This window comes from Nelumbo nucifera, chromosome 4, assembly GCF_055504915.1.
Source record: "Nelumbo nucifera cultivar China Antique chromosome 4, China Antique-T2T, whole genome shotgun sequence".
In the NCBI taxonomy this organism is placed as follows: Eukaryota; Viridiplantae; Streptophyta; class Magnoliopsida; order Proteales; family Nelumbonaceae; genus Nelumbo; species Nelumbo nucifera.
Genome location: NC_142652.1, coordinates 9,126,824 through 9,142,445, shown reverse-complemented (window position 1 = coordinate 9,142,445; position 15,622 = coordinate 9,126,824). Strand labels below are relative to the sequence as shown.

Here is a 15,622-nt window from a genome sequence, read left to right as displayed (position 1 = left end):
TAGCCCGAGTAGGCATCCAGGAAGCTTAGCAACTCATGTCCCGAGGTCGCGTCCACTAGGCGGTCAATCCTGGGGAGGGAGAAGCAATCTTTCGGGAAAGCTCGGTTCAGATCGATGTAGTCGACGCACATGCGTCACTTGCCGTTTGCCTTTTTTACCAGAACTGGGTTGGCTACCCAGCTCGGGTAATGAACTTCCCTTATGAAGTCTGTTACGAGGATCTTCTCGACCTCCTCATCGACCGCCCTCCAGCGTTCTGGGGCTAAGTTGCGTTTATTCTGTCTAACGGGTCTGACTACAGGGTCAGTACTGAGCTTGCGAGTTATGAGCATAGGGTCTATGCCGGGCATTTCTGTCGCGGACCAAGCGAAAACATCTAAGTTACTGAGTAAGAATCTTACCAATTCGGATCGCAGGGGTTCTTCAAGGGATGCTCTGACCTGAAGTAGTCTGGCAGGGTCCTCTGCCGAGATAGAAATGGGAACAGTTCCTCTATTGGTGCAGCTCGCTCCTCCTGTTCCGTAGGTCGCTCCAGTTCGAGGTCGCTGGTTATCTTGGCCTTTCCCTTGAGGGCGGCAACGTAGCACTTGCGGGACTCGAGCTGGTCGCCCCGCACTACCCCGATGTCGAAGTCCGTTGGGAACTTCATGGCCAAATAGTAAGTGGAGACCACAACTTTTAAAGCGTAGGTGATCGGCCAACCTACTATGGCATTGTAGGGGGAGGGGGTCGCGACCACCAAGAAATCGTGACTGAGTCTTACCGTGCTAGGAGGCCACGTGCCGACTTCCACAGGTACTGTGACTTTTCCCAGGGGTCTTACCTCTTCTCCACTAAAGCCGACCAGTGAGTTACAATCACTTTGTCGTTTGAAATTAGCAATTGTGAGTGTTTTCTGTCAAATATCGTGGCATTGCACCCCCATCTGGAGTTTGTTAACTACTGAGAATAGAGGGTTTTGTTTTGTGTTTACTCTGCTTCTATTATCTTGTGATCTGAACTAGAACTAAGCTTGGTCATCGTTTCTTCCGTGAAATCTGGATACTTATTATTTGTTTGGTCAAATAGTTTCTAGGTTTATCAGTTGAATATCCGGTAGTTCTGTCTGATTCTATTTGGTTTATTAATTTACCCAAAAAAAACCTTCAAAACGGAGACTGAAAGAATACAAGAAATTTTGTTGGAGAGATTAATGGTGATTTCTCTAACACGAGATTGCTCAATAGTTGGACAGGATCCAAGTCTATTTCAGTACTTTTCCGTCATACTATCATAACAAATTGTTATTAACAATTAGAATCTCGAAGAAAACGGAGAGTGAAAGAAAACAAGAACTTTTGTTGGAGAGATTAATGGTGATTTCTCTAACATGAGGTTGCTCAATAGCTGGACAGGATCGAAGTTTATTTCAGTACTTTTTTGTCATACTATCATAGCATGAGTCAATGACCTTGTATGCAACTAAGCAATAAAAAGTGTAAAAAAAAAAACTCCAACTTCTCTCACATTCAAGTACATTCATCAGAAACTAAGTATCAACACCACCAAAAAGAAAGAGCAGATGACAAAGCATGCTTGTTTGCATCTCATTTCCTTGGCTAATCACTACTTCACTACACACACCTGAAGTCATAAGCCAGACCAATTTCACTCCTATTAGCATACTTGCCTCTCATGCGCCAATACTGCTTTCTAACAACCAGTAAAAAAATACAAGAGAAAATTCCCGATCAGTACCCTATACTTTGGTCCTAGTGCCATTTTGGTCCCCAAACTTTAACATGCAACAATTCAGTACTTACTGTTAACAAATCGTTAAGTGGCATTTGATAAGGCACAAATGCCCTTCAAGTGTCATCTAATTCTCTTTATCAGCCATTTAAGAAATGAACAATCACAAATCCTTGCCTCTTCTATTCAAGAAAGTTGGAGTCACATCTCAATGGGCATTCTGATGACCTCAACTTTCTCGAATAGCAGATGCAAGGATTTGGGACTGTTCATTTCTTATCAACTTTTGGATGGTTGATAAAGAGAATTAGATGACACTTGAAGGACATTTATGTCTTTTCTCAAATGCCACCTAACGACTAATTAACGACAGGTACTGGATTGACACATTTTGAAAGTTATGGCATTGAATTATTGCATTTTAAAGTTCAGGGATCAAAATGGCACTAGGCCCAAAGTGCAAGGTACTAATAGGGAATTTTTCCAAAATATAATTGGAATAGAAAATCGAAGAAACAAACTACAAAAACACTCCTAGAGTTTCTAATTGACTGTAGGCTTCACCTGAAGCAGTTATTCTCATTGAATATTTGAATTAACGACAACTTTGACTCTTTGAGTATTTAACTATGCCTCGCAGGAACCAAGAAGGGATTGAAATGCTTTCTGGCGCTAAAAGTGGAACCAAAAGATGCTTATGATTAAAACTTGAAAAGAATGCAATGTTTCCTCTAGGGCTAGAAGTCGAAGCAGAAGATTAGTCAGAGAAGAAATTAGCACCGACGGTTTTTTTTAAGACGCTGAGATCTTTAACACGTCGACTTCACTCTTTTGATGCCTATCATTACCAGCTAAACAACAACCCAATAACTCAATCTAAATTAATTCCCCCTCCACATAAATCTTCCTTGGCATCCAGCAAATGGGCATACAAAGAAGACTAAAGGAGAAGGTTTTGAGAATGGCTGATTGACAGAATTGTAGAAAAGATAGAACGGGAATGAGCATGAAAGACCACTGCCCAGTAAAAAACAAAAACAAACAACAAGGGATAATCTGATAATATGGTCATAAGACCATATATAGCAGTAGCACCAGTAGGAAGGGTCTACAAGATTTAATGGCCCAAGGATTTAACATAGCAGAATGGCGAGCAGGATTCTGGATTTATGTAGCCAACCATATACTTGGGCTTGGGGCAAGGCTATGTTCAGGTTATAGGGGAAAAGCTCAGAAAAATAAAGCTGAAACAAAAGGAACATTATCGAAACATTCACTGATCTGAAATATCAGACCTAGAAGCAAATAGAAGAAAGACTTCAGTCTTTAATTTCAAAGCATCAAACATATTTAGTGACTACCAGTTTAGCACACAATTACGTGAGCAATAACTAACAAGTACTGCCTCATTTGAGGGAATGAGCTAAAAAAACATAAACCGTTTCTCAGCTTACAAATATCAATTACCAAGTAGCTCAATAACTCGATTTTCCTGTGGCAAAGTTCTAAGCAGTTCCAAGTGACGCAAGATGACGCAAGATGTAAAGAATTCCATGTCAAAAATAAAACTCTCTTACTTGGATTTATACTGTTAGTCGCATTTTTGGACCAATGCTGTTGATGAAACAACTAACGAACTAACTCGAACTAATGTAGACAAATCGATCGATCTAAGCAACATGAATAAAAGACAATAAATTTGCACCAATAGAGCCTCGATCAATAAATCTATCAGAAAACATGACGAAGCTCTCATGAATCAAACTAAGAAAAACAGACAAGTACTGCAACGATTTTCTAGTTCCTTAAATTAAAATTTAATATCCAAAATATAAGACCTAAGGAGGAAGGAAAATTTAAAACAGAAAAAAAGCAGTAAATCCGATCACCGTATATAACTAAACCTACGCAGTGAGAACGACAGCACCACCAGCCTCCTTTATCTTCTTCTCTGCAATCTTGGAAACGAGCTTGGCCTTCACAACGATGGGCTGAGATGGGGGCAAGACACCTTTGCCCAAAACCTTGAAATAACCAAACTGGGCGACATCGATGAGTGGGGCGTTATCGGGGGAGGCCTTATCCTTGACCTCCTGAGGGACCATAGACCAGAGCTTGTCGATGTTGACGATGGGGCAATAGAACTTATTGCGGAGCTTGTGGAAGTAACGCATACCCACCTTTCCAAAGTAACCGGGATGGTACTTGTCGAAGAGGATCCGGTGATGGTGCATTCCTCCGGCATTACCCCGACCTCCGGGATGCTTTCGGTGCTTCCCGATACGGCCGTGCCCGGCACTCACATGGCCTCTCTTCTTCCTGTTCTTCTTGAAACGCGTCGTCATTTCTCTCCCTTTGTCCCTCCCTCGGTTTCTCTCCCTTCTCTGATGCAGAGCGCGGCGGCGAAGAAGAAATTGGGGTTTCGCATAAAGGTGCTCTTATAGTCGTTGGGTTCCTTCAGTCCTTTGCCCTTTATGCCCTTAACCACTTTGTTATTTTACATTCACCCCTCACCACCGAGGGGGCAATAAGAGCTGCTGCAAACGAATCGAATCTTATACATTATTTATGTGAATTAAACCAAAAATGACCAAATATTATATTTATTTATAATAAAATGAATTAAAATGATTTCTACTACACTTACCAATTTTCTAGTTACTAGGAGATACAATATTAATTTTATGTAAAAGTGTAATCATATACCAAGTTTCACCAAATCGAATCATGGGTAGATGTCCATTTGATCCAACTATATGAACTGAATTTGGATCACCCTCAACCAGATTGAATTTGAATTTGAATTCATTCAAGCCGGTACCATTTACAGTTCTAGGGAAGAAAAGAAGAATAAGAACAGTCTTAGTAATAAAAAACCCTTGCACTTGAAAACAAACCATATAGCTCTTTTATTTATTTAATTTTTTTTTTTTTGGCTGTGTATTAGCGTATAATATATGCACCGTATCTGTATGCAAGTTTCATCGGTAAAGATTGTCTGCGAGGTGCTACGCCCATACCTATTATCCATACAGTCAGTAGCCTAGAGCATGATCTACTTTTATCTAATTTATCTAATTTATCTAATTGACAATTGGATCCACCACTCGTCACCTAGACACCTACTCATACTCAGGTGTCAGGCCTAAATTGACAATTGGAACTTAATGCAACTTTAGTCCCAATACGAGGGCCAATCATGCAAATTCTGTCCTGACAATCGATTCTATTAGAAATCACAATTCTTTGTCAAGTTATAGGTCTTTATATATATATATATATATATATATTCCGAACTTTGGGGATAGTGTCAAGTTAGTACCTAAATCTTTATGTCACTCCATTATTTAAACTTTTAAAAAATGTCAAATTGATCATTGTCGGTTAATCAATCGCCTTGAAAATGTCAAAATTAGCCTTCAAAAGAAGACATTGTTCTTTATCTGCTATCTTTTCATTGTCTTCTACTTTGAAACTGAACTGGTTATCTTCAAAGAAAAAGAGAGAAAAAGAACATGAAATATAATAAAAGAAATTAATAACTAAAAGCAAAGAAATAACCAGACAATAATGTGTATCAAATCTAAAGGTAGAAGACAATAACTTCATTAGTGTAGAATCTCAATTTGCAATAATAGAGTTCAAATCACCAAGGCTCGGTTTGAAAGGAGTACAAATGCAAATCTGAGAATGCAAACCTTGTATTTTGTATTATTTTATATGTATTTGTACTCTTTTCAAACTGAGCCCAAGGAAACTCGAGACCAAGAATCAAACAGGAGGTTATTAATCTATCTCAATGAAAACGATACATATCTATACTACTTTAAAAAGCACGAATGACCTCAAGAATATTTCTGAAATTTTTTTAGGACAAAATTTACCCTTCTACATTTAAATTAATTGATAAAAAGTGAGGGCAAATAAGAGAATCAATTATTAATATTAAATGAGTTGAAAATAGGTAATTTTATGATATTCAATGCACTAAATTCTCTTTCAATAAATCAAATATTTAATTTATTAACTTGCATTCGTGTTCAATGGATTTTATATTTAAGTTATTTTTGTTTCTTCTCATTATTAAGTTCTATTAATTAAATCCATACTTAATAAATTAATAATTCCAATAACATAAAGGCTTATACTTTTAAAACTTACCTATAAAAAATATAGTTTTCATCTAGGTGGTGGTAAGAAATTAAATCATTTTGGGTCAAATGGGTTAATCCATGTTGCCATAATTAAATAATAAAATTCAAAAAATAGAAATTAAAATAATTGAAAACATTTTTGATATCATGTTAAACAATAATAAGTATGATAAATAAGAAATGTTTTATTAGTGATGGAAATTGAATGTAAAATTTAAAACCAATTGAAAAAAAAAAATTCCTATTCTCTCTCATTAAATCCTATATTTAAGATATATTTTCTCATCATGAAATTCTTGTAATTAAATCCACAGTATTAATTTTAATAGTATAAAAATAAATATTTTGAAAAGTAATTTGAAAACAAAACCATTTTCTTCCCTCCCGGTGGTGGGCAAGAAATTCAAATATTTGGGGTCAAATGGATTAATAAAAAATTCCATAATTAAATAATAAAAAATTTAAAATAAATAAGCATGAAAATGTAAGAAGTATTTTTATTAATGATGAAAATGGAATGCCAAATTTAAAATCTACCAAGAAATTAAATGATGTTATAGTCAAATAACACATCTTTTTTAAAATAAAAAATATAAAGAATCACAAAAATAAATTAAAAAAAAGATAGATAATTTTTTTGGCACATATCTATTGTTATATATTTATAAAAAATAAAATATAGGGTACATCTATAATATTATGCATTCATTATATTGAACAAAAATAAGTAGTATACATAAGATTTTTTTCAATGATGGAAATGTAATACAAAATTTAATGTCAACCTAGAAATCAAACTATTTTTCTTTTTGAGTGGTGGGTTAGTGGTTTAGTTTATCTCTCTCTCTCTCAATCAATCAATCTCCCTCATTCTTCTTCCTCACCTCCATATCGGTTAATATCTCATTCTCCCTCAGTCTTTCTCTCGCTACCTCTCTAATCATTTTTTTATTTTTCTTACAAAATTTTATAATATTAATCAAACCGTATAAAAGAACTAAAGGGACTAACCACTTGTACAACCAAGTTATAAATTTCTATCAAGTTGGTGTAAATCTCATAACCAAGAGTTTCTTATGAACTTTTATCACATTGGTGTAATGAATTTTGAATTATACCAAGTTGGTCTCATGTTCTTTTATACAGTATGATTAATACCATATAAATGTGTAAGAAAAAAAAAACAAGAGAATGAATGTGAAAGAAACTGACGAAGAACGATAGAAATTACAAGTGGAGAGATTGACTGAGAAAGAAAACGAGAGAGATTGGAGGAGAAAAGAGTGAGAGAAATTGATAGAGAAAACATAAATACAAAAAACGAAAACATTTTTGTTTATTTTCAAATCACACAGTCGATGAGCAGAGATAGACGAATCAGAGAGAGAGAGAGAGACTAAAAACAATTTTCTTATTTTCCAATCACCTAGCATTAAAGGGCAATTTCATTATAAGCTTTTTGTTGTATCCAACATGGATTGAGAGCCCATGTTAGCAATAGCCACATAAGCCTCCGATGACATGAAAATGTTTTTTTTATAATATGAAAAGTAGAGTCCATTATCAGAGTTGTGTTGATTTCTAGACTAACCTGTAGCTTAATTTTAAATGTACAGCCAGTTATGATTATAATTTTCTTAATTTAAAACTAATCCAAAAGCAAAGCTATTTTCTTATATAGATGGTGGGTCAATGATCCAATTTTTCTAAGAAACTCATAATGTCATAATTGAATAATAAATATTTAAAAAAAAAAGATAAAACACCAAAAAATGAAAATGTACATAATTTTGTCAAGAACATTTTAGAACATTTCTAATGTTATATATTCATCATATTAAATAAAAATAATTTTTAAAATAAAAGTTATTTTTATTTATGATAGAAATAGAACACAAAATATAATAATAATAATAATTGTTATTTGATACAAGCATTTAAATTTATTTTTAATCATATTATTACTTTTGTCAATTTTCAATTTATATCTTAACTACAATATATCTAAAATTAAAGTAATTAATATAAAGAACTTCTCACGTGCAACACATGTACTTAATTACTAATCATACAATATGAACCAATAAGCACAGTGTTCCAATTATTGGGAGGGTCCGTCGGCATACATTAAGACCCTAAAGTTGGCCTGTTAACATACGCGCACCAAATGCAGCCTAATATTTTATCATTGAGTGTAATTCTAGTTAAATAACTCCTCTTGAAAAATGATTGTAGTTTCTGGTCAAAGGAGGCACAAATTGTAAACCCAAGGAGAGGTCTAAGTACTCAATCAAGAGCCCTGGACAGGCAGAACTAATTTGCCCTCGTTGAGTTTGCTTTGACTTCATACACCCCCACTTCATTTTATGTTCAGGTGTAGAAAGGGATACAAGAGACGAGGGATTCATGTCCCACAAATGGCTTCAACTTTTGAGTTAGAAGTTAGAACTTAAAAGCGGGGTTCAACTATTCAGTGTAAATACTGCTGGCATTAACAAGCTCCGCTATCTTGGTGACTCTCCTCAGTTCCCAACATTTTACATCTTTGACACCAAAAGAAATAAGAAATGAAAGGGTCATTCTCAACGTGTAAAACAATTCACAAAAGAAATTTTTATAAAGAAACTTGTGAAGCACTAGTTATGACGAAAACCTATATATATGGCCAACTACACCACCTACCTTTACAGAGATTACTATGATCTCGTGCATGTTCACATTTGAGAAAAATCTTGCAATCAATTTTGGATTGTGATCGCAGCACCCAATGCAGATCTTGTTGCACGGTTCATCTATGAAGGAAGAGGGCAACTCCAACCAGGCCCACCCAAAGAGTCAAAACAACCCAGAAAGTCTGGCTCTTCTCCCATCCAACAGGAGGTCGCCAAACCATGAAGTCACCCAAATAATCCTTGGATGAAGGAAGCTGATTAGTTGTTGACCAGTTTCTCCTTTGGTCCCGGTCCTTGTATTTGTCACTCCATGTTCCTGCATAGCTGCAACAACCACCGTTCGTCAATCACAACTTGTCTGAGATTCCATGGTTAGTTTATGTGTGCAATATGAGTTAGCATAAATTTTGAAGGCAATATTGTGCAATTCGTTTGTTATTGATCAAAAAAAAAAATGTGCAATTCGCAATTAACTATATTAGGCCAGTTCTGAGGACTCCCATTTTGGACTAGTCTATAACAACTAAACCCCAAAAGAATGTCCTGAGATTGTTGTGCCAAGAAAGCATGTCCTATAGCAGTATATCACATTTGGATGGAGAGCAGCAGAAAATGATGATTCCCGGACAGCAAGTATTTTCAAATCTAAACTATTAAGGTTCCAGATTTAACTTGGAGGCAGTTCTGCATGTTGTCATGCCAATACACATTTAGGTAACATCTTTTATATGCAACCCCAGTAACAGAATAAATATCCCAAGGAAAAAAGGGAAAAGAAAAGAAAAGGAATAGAAAAAGATATATTCCATTAAGAGCAATAGAGTTCGTTCAGCTCACTACAACTTCCATCCGTTGGATTCATTGCACCATGATTCACAGAAGAAAGAAAGCAAGAAAGAGAAAATGAAGTATAAATAAATCATGTAATATAAATGTTAAGCTCTTCCACCTTTTAAGTCAGCATCTATTTGTAGGTTTTGCAAAGGGTGTATATGTACAAAGGTAAATGCTTATCAGTTTATCAGGAGTCAAAAATGCAAATATCATATATTTATACAGAAATAGATACATACATATGTGTGTGTGTTTGTGCATGCATATATACATGAAAAATAGTCATATTGAACTGTTAAAAGACTAATCCATTAGTAAATTCCTCAGCACTATTCCAGTTCAACTGATCAAAAATTGGGAGACAATGGGATATTTTGTACCAGAAATGCTAATCTAAGTATCTAACACCTAGTCCCCCTAGGTAACCTCTTACAACTTTGTAAAAACTAGCTCGAGGCATACTAGCTAAATGTTTCTGGAATTGGACCCTTATTTATCCATGTGCTACTCGGCTCAGAAAGACATTGATTCTGAACAGGTGGTCAAAGATGGTAGTTGAGTGGCAAGGTGCCAACCAGCTGGTTCGTAAGGTCTCCTGCTGGTCATAGCGGAGACTTGAGACCGAATCCCAACTGCACCTGGGTTGGGGGGCTATGGGTTGGGGGATGAGCTACCCCCGTTGTGTAGCCCTTCAGAAGATATCCCGAAAAAAAGATGGTAGTTGAGTGACAGAACACATCAACAGTGTTGGTCAGATGTTACTTCGTGTTAATAATACATTTAGGGTTGAAACCAGTGGTATGAATAAATAAAAGCAATGTTGCCAAATAATCATCAACAAAGGAGAAAATTTTTATGATAACCACTCAGCAACACCATACAGAAGAAGCAGAAAAGATATTCAGCATATGCTCAAGCAAGACAACACCAATAGCAATAAACAATCATAAAACCACTGCCTCTTAAAGAGAGATGGCATATCAATTGAATGGCAGGCACCAACTTATAACTTAATACATTGTTACAAGATATGTAGAGATGGCAATTTTCCCCATCCCAGATGGGGACCCAACCCGATGGGGTCAGGGATGGGGATTGAGGTCACCGCCCCGCCCCGACCCCGTTTTAATATATATATATATCATAACATATTTAAAACATTATTTATAATTTAAAATTTTTATTTATTTTAAGTAAATTTGTTTTTCAAAAAATACTATTATCTAAAAAAATTTTAGGGATTTGGGTCCCGTCGGGAATCAGGGATGGAGGACAAATTTTATTCCCAACGGGGATCGGGGTCAGGGATGGGGTTTAATTTCAGAACTGGGGGCGGGGACGAGGAATATGATCCCCGCCCCGTTGCCATTCCTAAAGATATGGTAGATACTGTAGATTCAATAATACATGGCAACGTTAAGATTAGTGGAACAAAAAAGGTTGAAAAACATAATCAGATAGATTGATGAATCCTATGAAGGTGAAAAGCAACATCAAACAAGAATGTCTGCAATTTCTCCAGAGTCATCTCAAACAGTTTAAATGAAACCTGAATGCTTTCATCATTTTGATATACCAGTCCTGTAGTTTGTGTATGCACATATTTTTAAGAATATACTTAACTATATCTATTCAAAAGTCTCAAATTAAGCATCACAGAAATACTAAACCATATAGTATAAGGTAAACTAGTAACTAAACCATTTGAAATTCAAAGTAAGGACGACCAACACAAATTCAGCACTTTGTTTTCAATTGATTGGCTGCATAGGGAAAAGCAATGCTTCCCAATCTCATTTCAAAATGGCATTGAGCTTCATCATTGTAGACTTTATAGTATAAAAGCAAGAAAATCCAGCCAACTACCGATGTAAGGTTTTACAGGGGTTCGATAATTGGAGAACTAAAAGTTCAACAATAAAGCTTGCTGCAATTACTCATGAGGATTCACATGGCTGGGAAAAATGCAATTTCTGCCTTAAGGTCTTCAAAGTATGCATCCAAAAATCAGTTAAATACATAAAAGTTTATCAATTATGCATGTGCATTTCCCACAGAAGTTTGAAAGCATCATTTTACTTATCATCAAAAGCATTCTTTTAATGAGTTATCCACTGAAATGCAGATGCTACAAGCAAAAGCCAATAAGCATGTCTAGCAGTAGGCAGAAGTGCGCTCCTCTTGCTACTGATATGTGAAGCACATATCTTTTTTTTGATAAGCTAGATAATGTGGAGTTATGGGAAAATAGATAGTTAAAAGGAAAGCAATTATAACTACAAATATTCTTCTTATAGATTGAGACACATGAAAATTGGGAGTCATGGTAACTGGAAATTACAACCCTCTCTCCACATTTCTTCTGTGATGTTTAAAATCTGTACATTGAAACATGTATTTGATTCTTCTTGATGGTCATTTCCAACTTCCACTGGGAGTCATGTGGTGGAGTGAAAGATACAAATTATCCTTTTTCTACATTGTGATTTCTGTGATGTACTATGGGCACAAGTTAATGGTGACTTCTTCACTTTAGGAGTTCTTTTTCAGATGGCATGTTAAAGGACCAAGTACAAGGGGGAAAGTTCTGTGGGACATGATTCCTTTCTACTATCTACCTAACAATCTGGTTAACTTGGAAAGAGAGGATGGTTCGAATTTTTAATAACATGGTTACCTAGTAAGTAGTACCTACACAAAAGCAATTTTGTGTGAATAATTGGATTAGATTTTTTTTAATGAGTTAAATGGGTTAGACTTTTCACATGGTGGTCTGGACGTGAAGCCAAGGCAAGTATTGCCTTATTGGCATATAGTCAGGATGACTTGAGAGCAAAAACTTTGGAGAACAATCTAACTCAATTAGTACTTGATACATATCAAAGCCATTTATAAAAGAGTTCCTACTGCAAGATAAGATCACCAAAGAGTACTCTTTCTCATCGTAATTAAATGATTATATAGCCAAGCAAGGTTTGGCTAAAATGATAAGAAGCTATGAAAGCAATAAAAACTAAAATGTCATTGAAACAAAAAAAAAAAAGAAGTTAAAAGAAAATCAACAATAACAACAAATTACCTATCATAACTGGAACCAATTAATGGGATAGAAACCATCTCTTCTTGAGATATTTTGAGCTTGGGTGCCTGCAATATGTAACGGAGTTCAGCGGCTTGCCGTCGGATACTGAAACTTGGGTGCTGCTTCTCCAATTGTTGATAAAGCGCGATGCAGTCTGCATGTCGATTATTAGCCTCATAAGCCATAGCAAGCCATATTTGTATCTGGACACAACAATTAAACTTCGGTTATTAGACGGCAGGTACATTCCCAATGTGCAACTGACAGCTAGATAGTAGAAGGGAAATTCCCCAATGCATCAGATACTGACCTCTCCACCAAACAGAGTCGGCCTAGGAATGATTGTGAGGGCGCCCTCTAGGAATTCAATAGCTCGACCATACATGCCCTTCCCATAGGCCTTCTGACCCAACTCAAACATTAACTTTGCCGTTTCTCTCCGCTCAGCTTGCTCTTTCGCCACCTGCTCTTGTTCAAAATAGCAATGCCATCTCATTTACTACTTAACCATTAGCCATATACAGCAACAGCAATAAGAAATAAACTCAAATTTGTTTTAACAAATTCAGCCACATCTCTGAGATGACATCCATGATCCATACCATCTATTCGTCCATGACGCATTGTGCTTTTAAATCGGTAACATTTTTAATGATAAAACGGAATAAATGAGAACAAGTATGACATTCTTACACTTGTTCTCGTAACTCGACGTTACAATACCTTTCAAATGAAACTGGTTATGGAATATAACAGACCAACTGACATTGCACAAGGAAGATTATAAAACGGTAGACAAAGAGAAATAATGAGTAAAACATTAGAGAAAAGGGTTATTGATGCCTTGATGGAGTCATCATATTATATTCTATTGGATTGACTTGAGAATTGAGAGAGGGAAAATTATTCCGACCTTTTCGAGCTCCTTTCTCACTCTCATCCTCTTTTCTTCTTCCGTCTCTTCTTCGTTTTCGCCTTCGCCATCGGCCATCTGACTCTGTAACTCCTCTGCTTTCTTCTCTAACTCTTTCATCTCTTCCAGTTCTTTCACTCTCTTTCGCATTTCTTTTTCCCAGTCGTAGTCGTCATCTTCATCCCCATACCCATTTTTGTTGTCCTCGTCGCTCGGATCGGCATCGAAATCGACTGAGTTAGCTTTGGACAAAATTTTCCTCGGAGTGCCGAATCGGTAATTTCTGGTTTCACCGTCAAGATCGAAGCTCCTGGCGGGAAGAGATGCAGAAACTTTGGCACCGTGGGTGATGTACCAGTCCCTCTTGGGTAGGTTCAGGATCAAGTCGCAAATCACCGCACGATTCCTACGGTCTGTCAACCCTGCCCGAGGCGAACTCGCGTCCGCTAGCAGTGCCAAATTGCCGAGCAGTACGGCCATGCCCGTTGGCGTATCCCCTTAAGAAAACCGAGCACGCGCAGACTCACCGGAAGAGAGAGAGGAAGGGGGAATAAAGTTGTTATCCACGGTCCACACAGTTCCTTTATATTAGTTTTCCCTCGCAGAGATGAATGAATCTCTCTGTGTGTGCGTTTATGAGGGCATCCACTGAAAAAGACGATACTGCGGGATTGGAGATATTTTGCTGTCTGAAAACTGGAAAGACGACAATACCCTTACGTCTCTACCAATATACCATAAATAAAATCATTGATTGACGTATTGTTTCTGGAAGAAATGCTAATACGGATAATAAGTACCATATATAGGGTAAAATAGTCCAGAAAAGAAATAGACGTGGCGGTATTGTAGTTGCGGTATTAGTAGCTCTTGCCGCCTTGGATTCAATGTGTCACGGAATCAACATTGAATTTGGAAACGGAAGCATTTGCATGTTAAACACGCTATGCGAGGACAATCATCACCGTCCATAACGATGATTCTCTGAGTTGACCCACAGATAAACACCAACCTGTTTCTTGGCCGGTTCGGGAAATGCAGCTAACGACTGTCCCACTGTTTTGAAGTAACCGTTTTATGGAGTACATAATTTTTTGGGTTCAGTACTCTGCAACCAATGCAGAATTCTGAATGACAACCGTTTGGCAAGTCTTTTTTAAGAGATATTTTCGTAGCTCTGACAGTCAAGGCATTGAAATTTTGACATAGGATCTGAGTAACCAGAAGACCGTATAAGATTTAGGCAGCTCGAAGACCGTATGGGTTTTTTAAGTCTTTTCCGTGTGAGATTAAAACACGGAAGATGAATGATGTTTCATTTAGAGTTTTTCAAAATCAGTCCAAAATAAGTTTTTCGTATTTTTTTAGTGCCTCGTTTTTTGTGACGAGATTTTTTATGTATCAAACTGAAATAGACCGATTTTTTATCTTTTTGATTTGTAAATAGTCGAAAGACTGCACAAAAAAATACACCAATAGGAACATATTAGCAGCCCCTTATAAACTGCATTTGAATTTGGCATCAATTCACAGTCTCTCGTACGGTGGGATTATAAAATTCTATCTTAGACTGATCAGTCATTTTCCCTAATTATTTTAAAATAGGTAAAATTGCATTAGGAAGCAGTGTAAAATTCGATTTGATGTAATTTTATACTCATTGAGTTTTATGAATTTTATGGTTGTTTGGTTTTAGTGTAAAATAAAGATGAATATCGATATAAATGAGTTGTTTGATAGTTTTTTATATCTAAAATCAATATTAAAAATATATCAAAAATCGATGTAAAAACCTCTTTTGGTCTCTCCATTGGTGTAAAGGTAGTTCTCCCATGAATATCTCTCTTTTCCTCCAAACTACTCCGTCTCAACCCAGTTGTTTCAATCTTCCTTGTTGTCATTGCTTCTCCATCATGCATTCTCTTTATATCTTTCACTCCCTCCCCTTTCCCCCCCTCTCTCTCTCACTTCAAGAACAATCGCAATCATGGTTTTAAAAAATAAATTAGTGATCGAACTGGTTAGGGGTCTGGCTATTGGTTCGAATAATCCAACCGTTTGACCTGAATGACCAGCCCATTCTGACAAAAAAATTAAAAATATGGGAAAACATTTAAAACCGTTCAAACGGTTAGAACGATTAACCGGTAAGTTCAGCGGTTTACTGATCAAAATCAACGGTTTTGAGGGAAAAAAATAGGTTTGGGGGGAAAATGAAACCGGTCAAGTGACCAGT

At 36.4% G+C, this 15,622-nt stretch overlaps 1 protein-coding gene and 1 pseudogene across 5 annotated transcripts; both read right to left on the bottom strand.

The window, feature by feature from the left end:
- Positions 1-3,513: 3,513 nt before the first annotated feature.
- On the bottom strand, positions 3,514-4,076 carry LOC104591484 (large ribosomal subunit protein uL15x pseudogene; annotated as a pseudogene). Its single transcript, XR_016085724.1, has one exon. The product of XR_016085724.1 is annotated as a large ribosomal subunit protein uL15x pseudogene (transcript).
- Positions 3,514-14,031, bottom strand: LOC104591485 (Tetratricopeptide repeat (TPR)-like superfamily protein). Of its 4 annotated transcripts, none has more exons than XR_002022357.2 (5): positions 13,387-14,031; positions 12,784-12,936; positions 12,471-12,676; positions 8,568-8,881; positions 3,514-4,265 (listed from the first exon to the last, which is right to left on the bottom strand). XR_002022357.2 is itself a non-coding variant. In XM_010250327.3 (4 exons), exons 1-4 carry the CDS (start codon positions 13,864-13,866, stop codon positions 8,674-8,676), a joined length of 1,047 nt encoding a protein of 348 aa, XP_010248629.1. In that variant the 5' UTR covers positions 13,867-14,031; the 3' UTR covers positions 8,359-8,673. The 4 variants fall into 4 exon arrangements, 1 of the variants encoding a protein (XP_010248629.1); XR_016085722.1 differs by having other exon boundaries at positions 4,131-4,268; XR_016085723.1 differs by lacking the exon at positions 3,514-4,265 and adding an exon at positions 8,359-8,428.
- Positions 14,032-15,622: the final 1,591 nt, after the last annotated feature.

What these genes read in the sequence shown, in the direction of transcription:
- LOC104591485 (XM_010250327.3), bottom strand. Translation starts at nt 13,866, where the DNA reads ATGGCCGTACTGCTCGGCAATTTGGCACTGCTAGCGGACGCGAGTTCG. An exon ending in TGAGAAAGGAGCTCGAAAAG is followed by an intron (nt 12,937 to 13,386) that starts GTCGGAATAATT and finishes GAACAAGAGCAG; the next exon opens with GTGGCGAAAGAGCAAGCTGA. An exon ending in ATTGGTTCCAGTTATGATAG is followed by an intron (nt 8,882 to 12,470) that starts GTAATTTGTTGT and finishes TGGTTGTTGCAG; the next exon opens with CTATGCAGGAACATGGAGTG.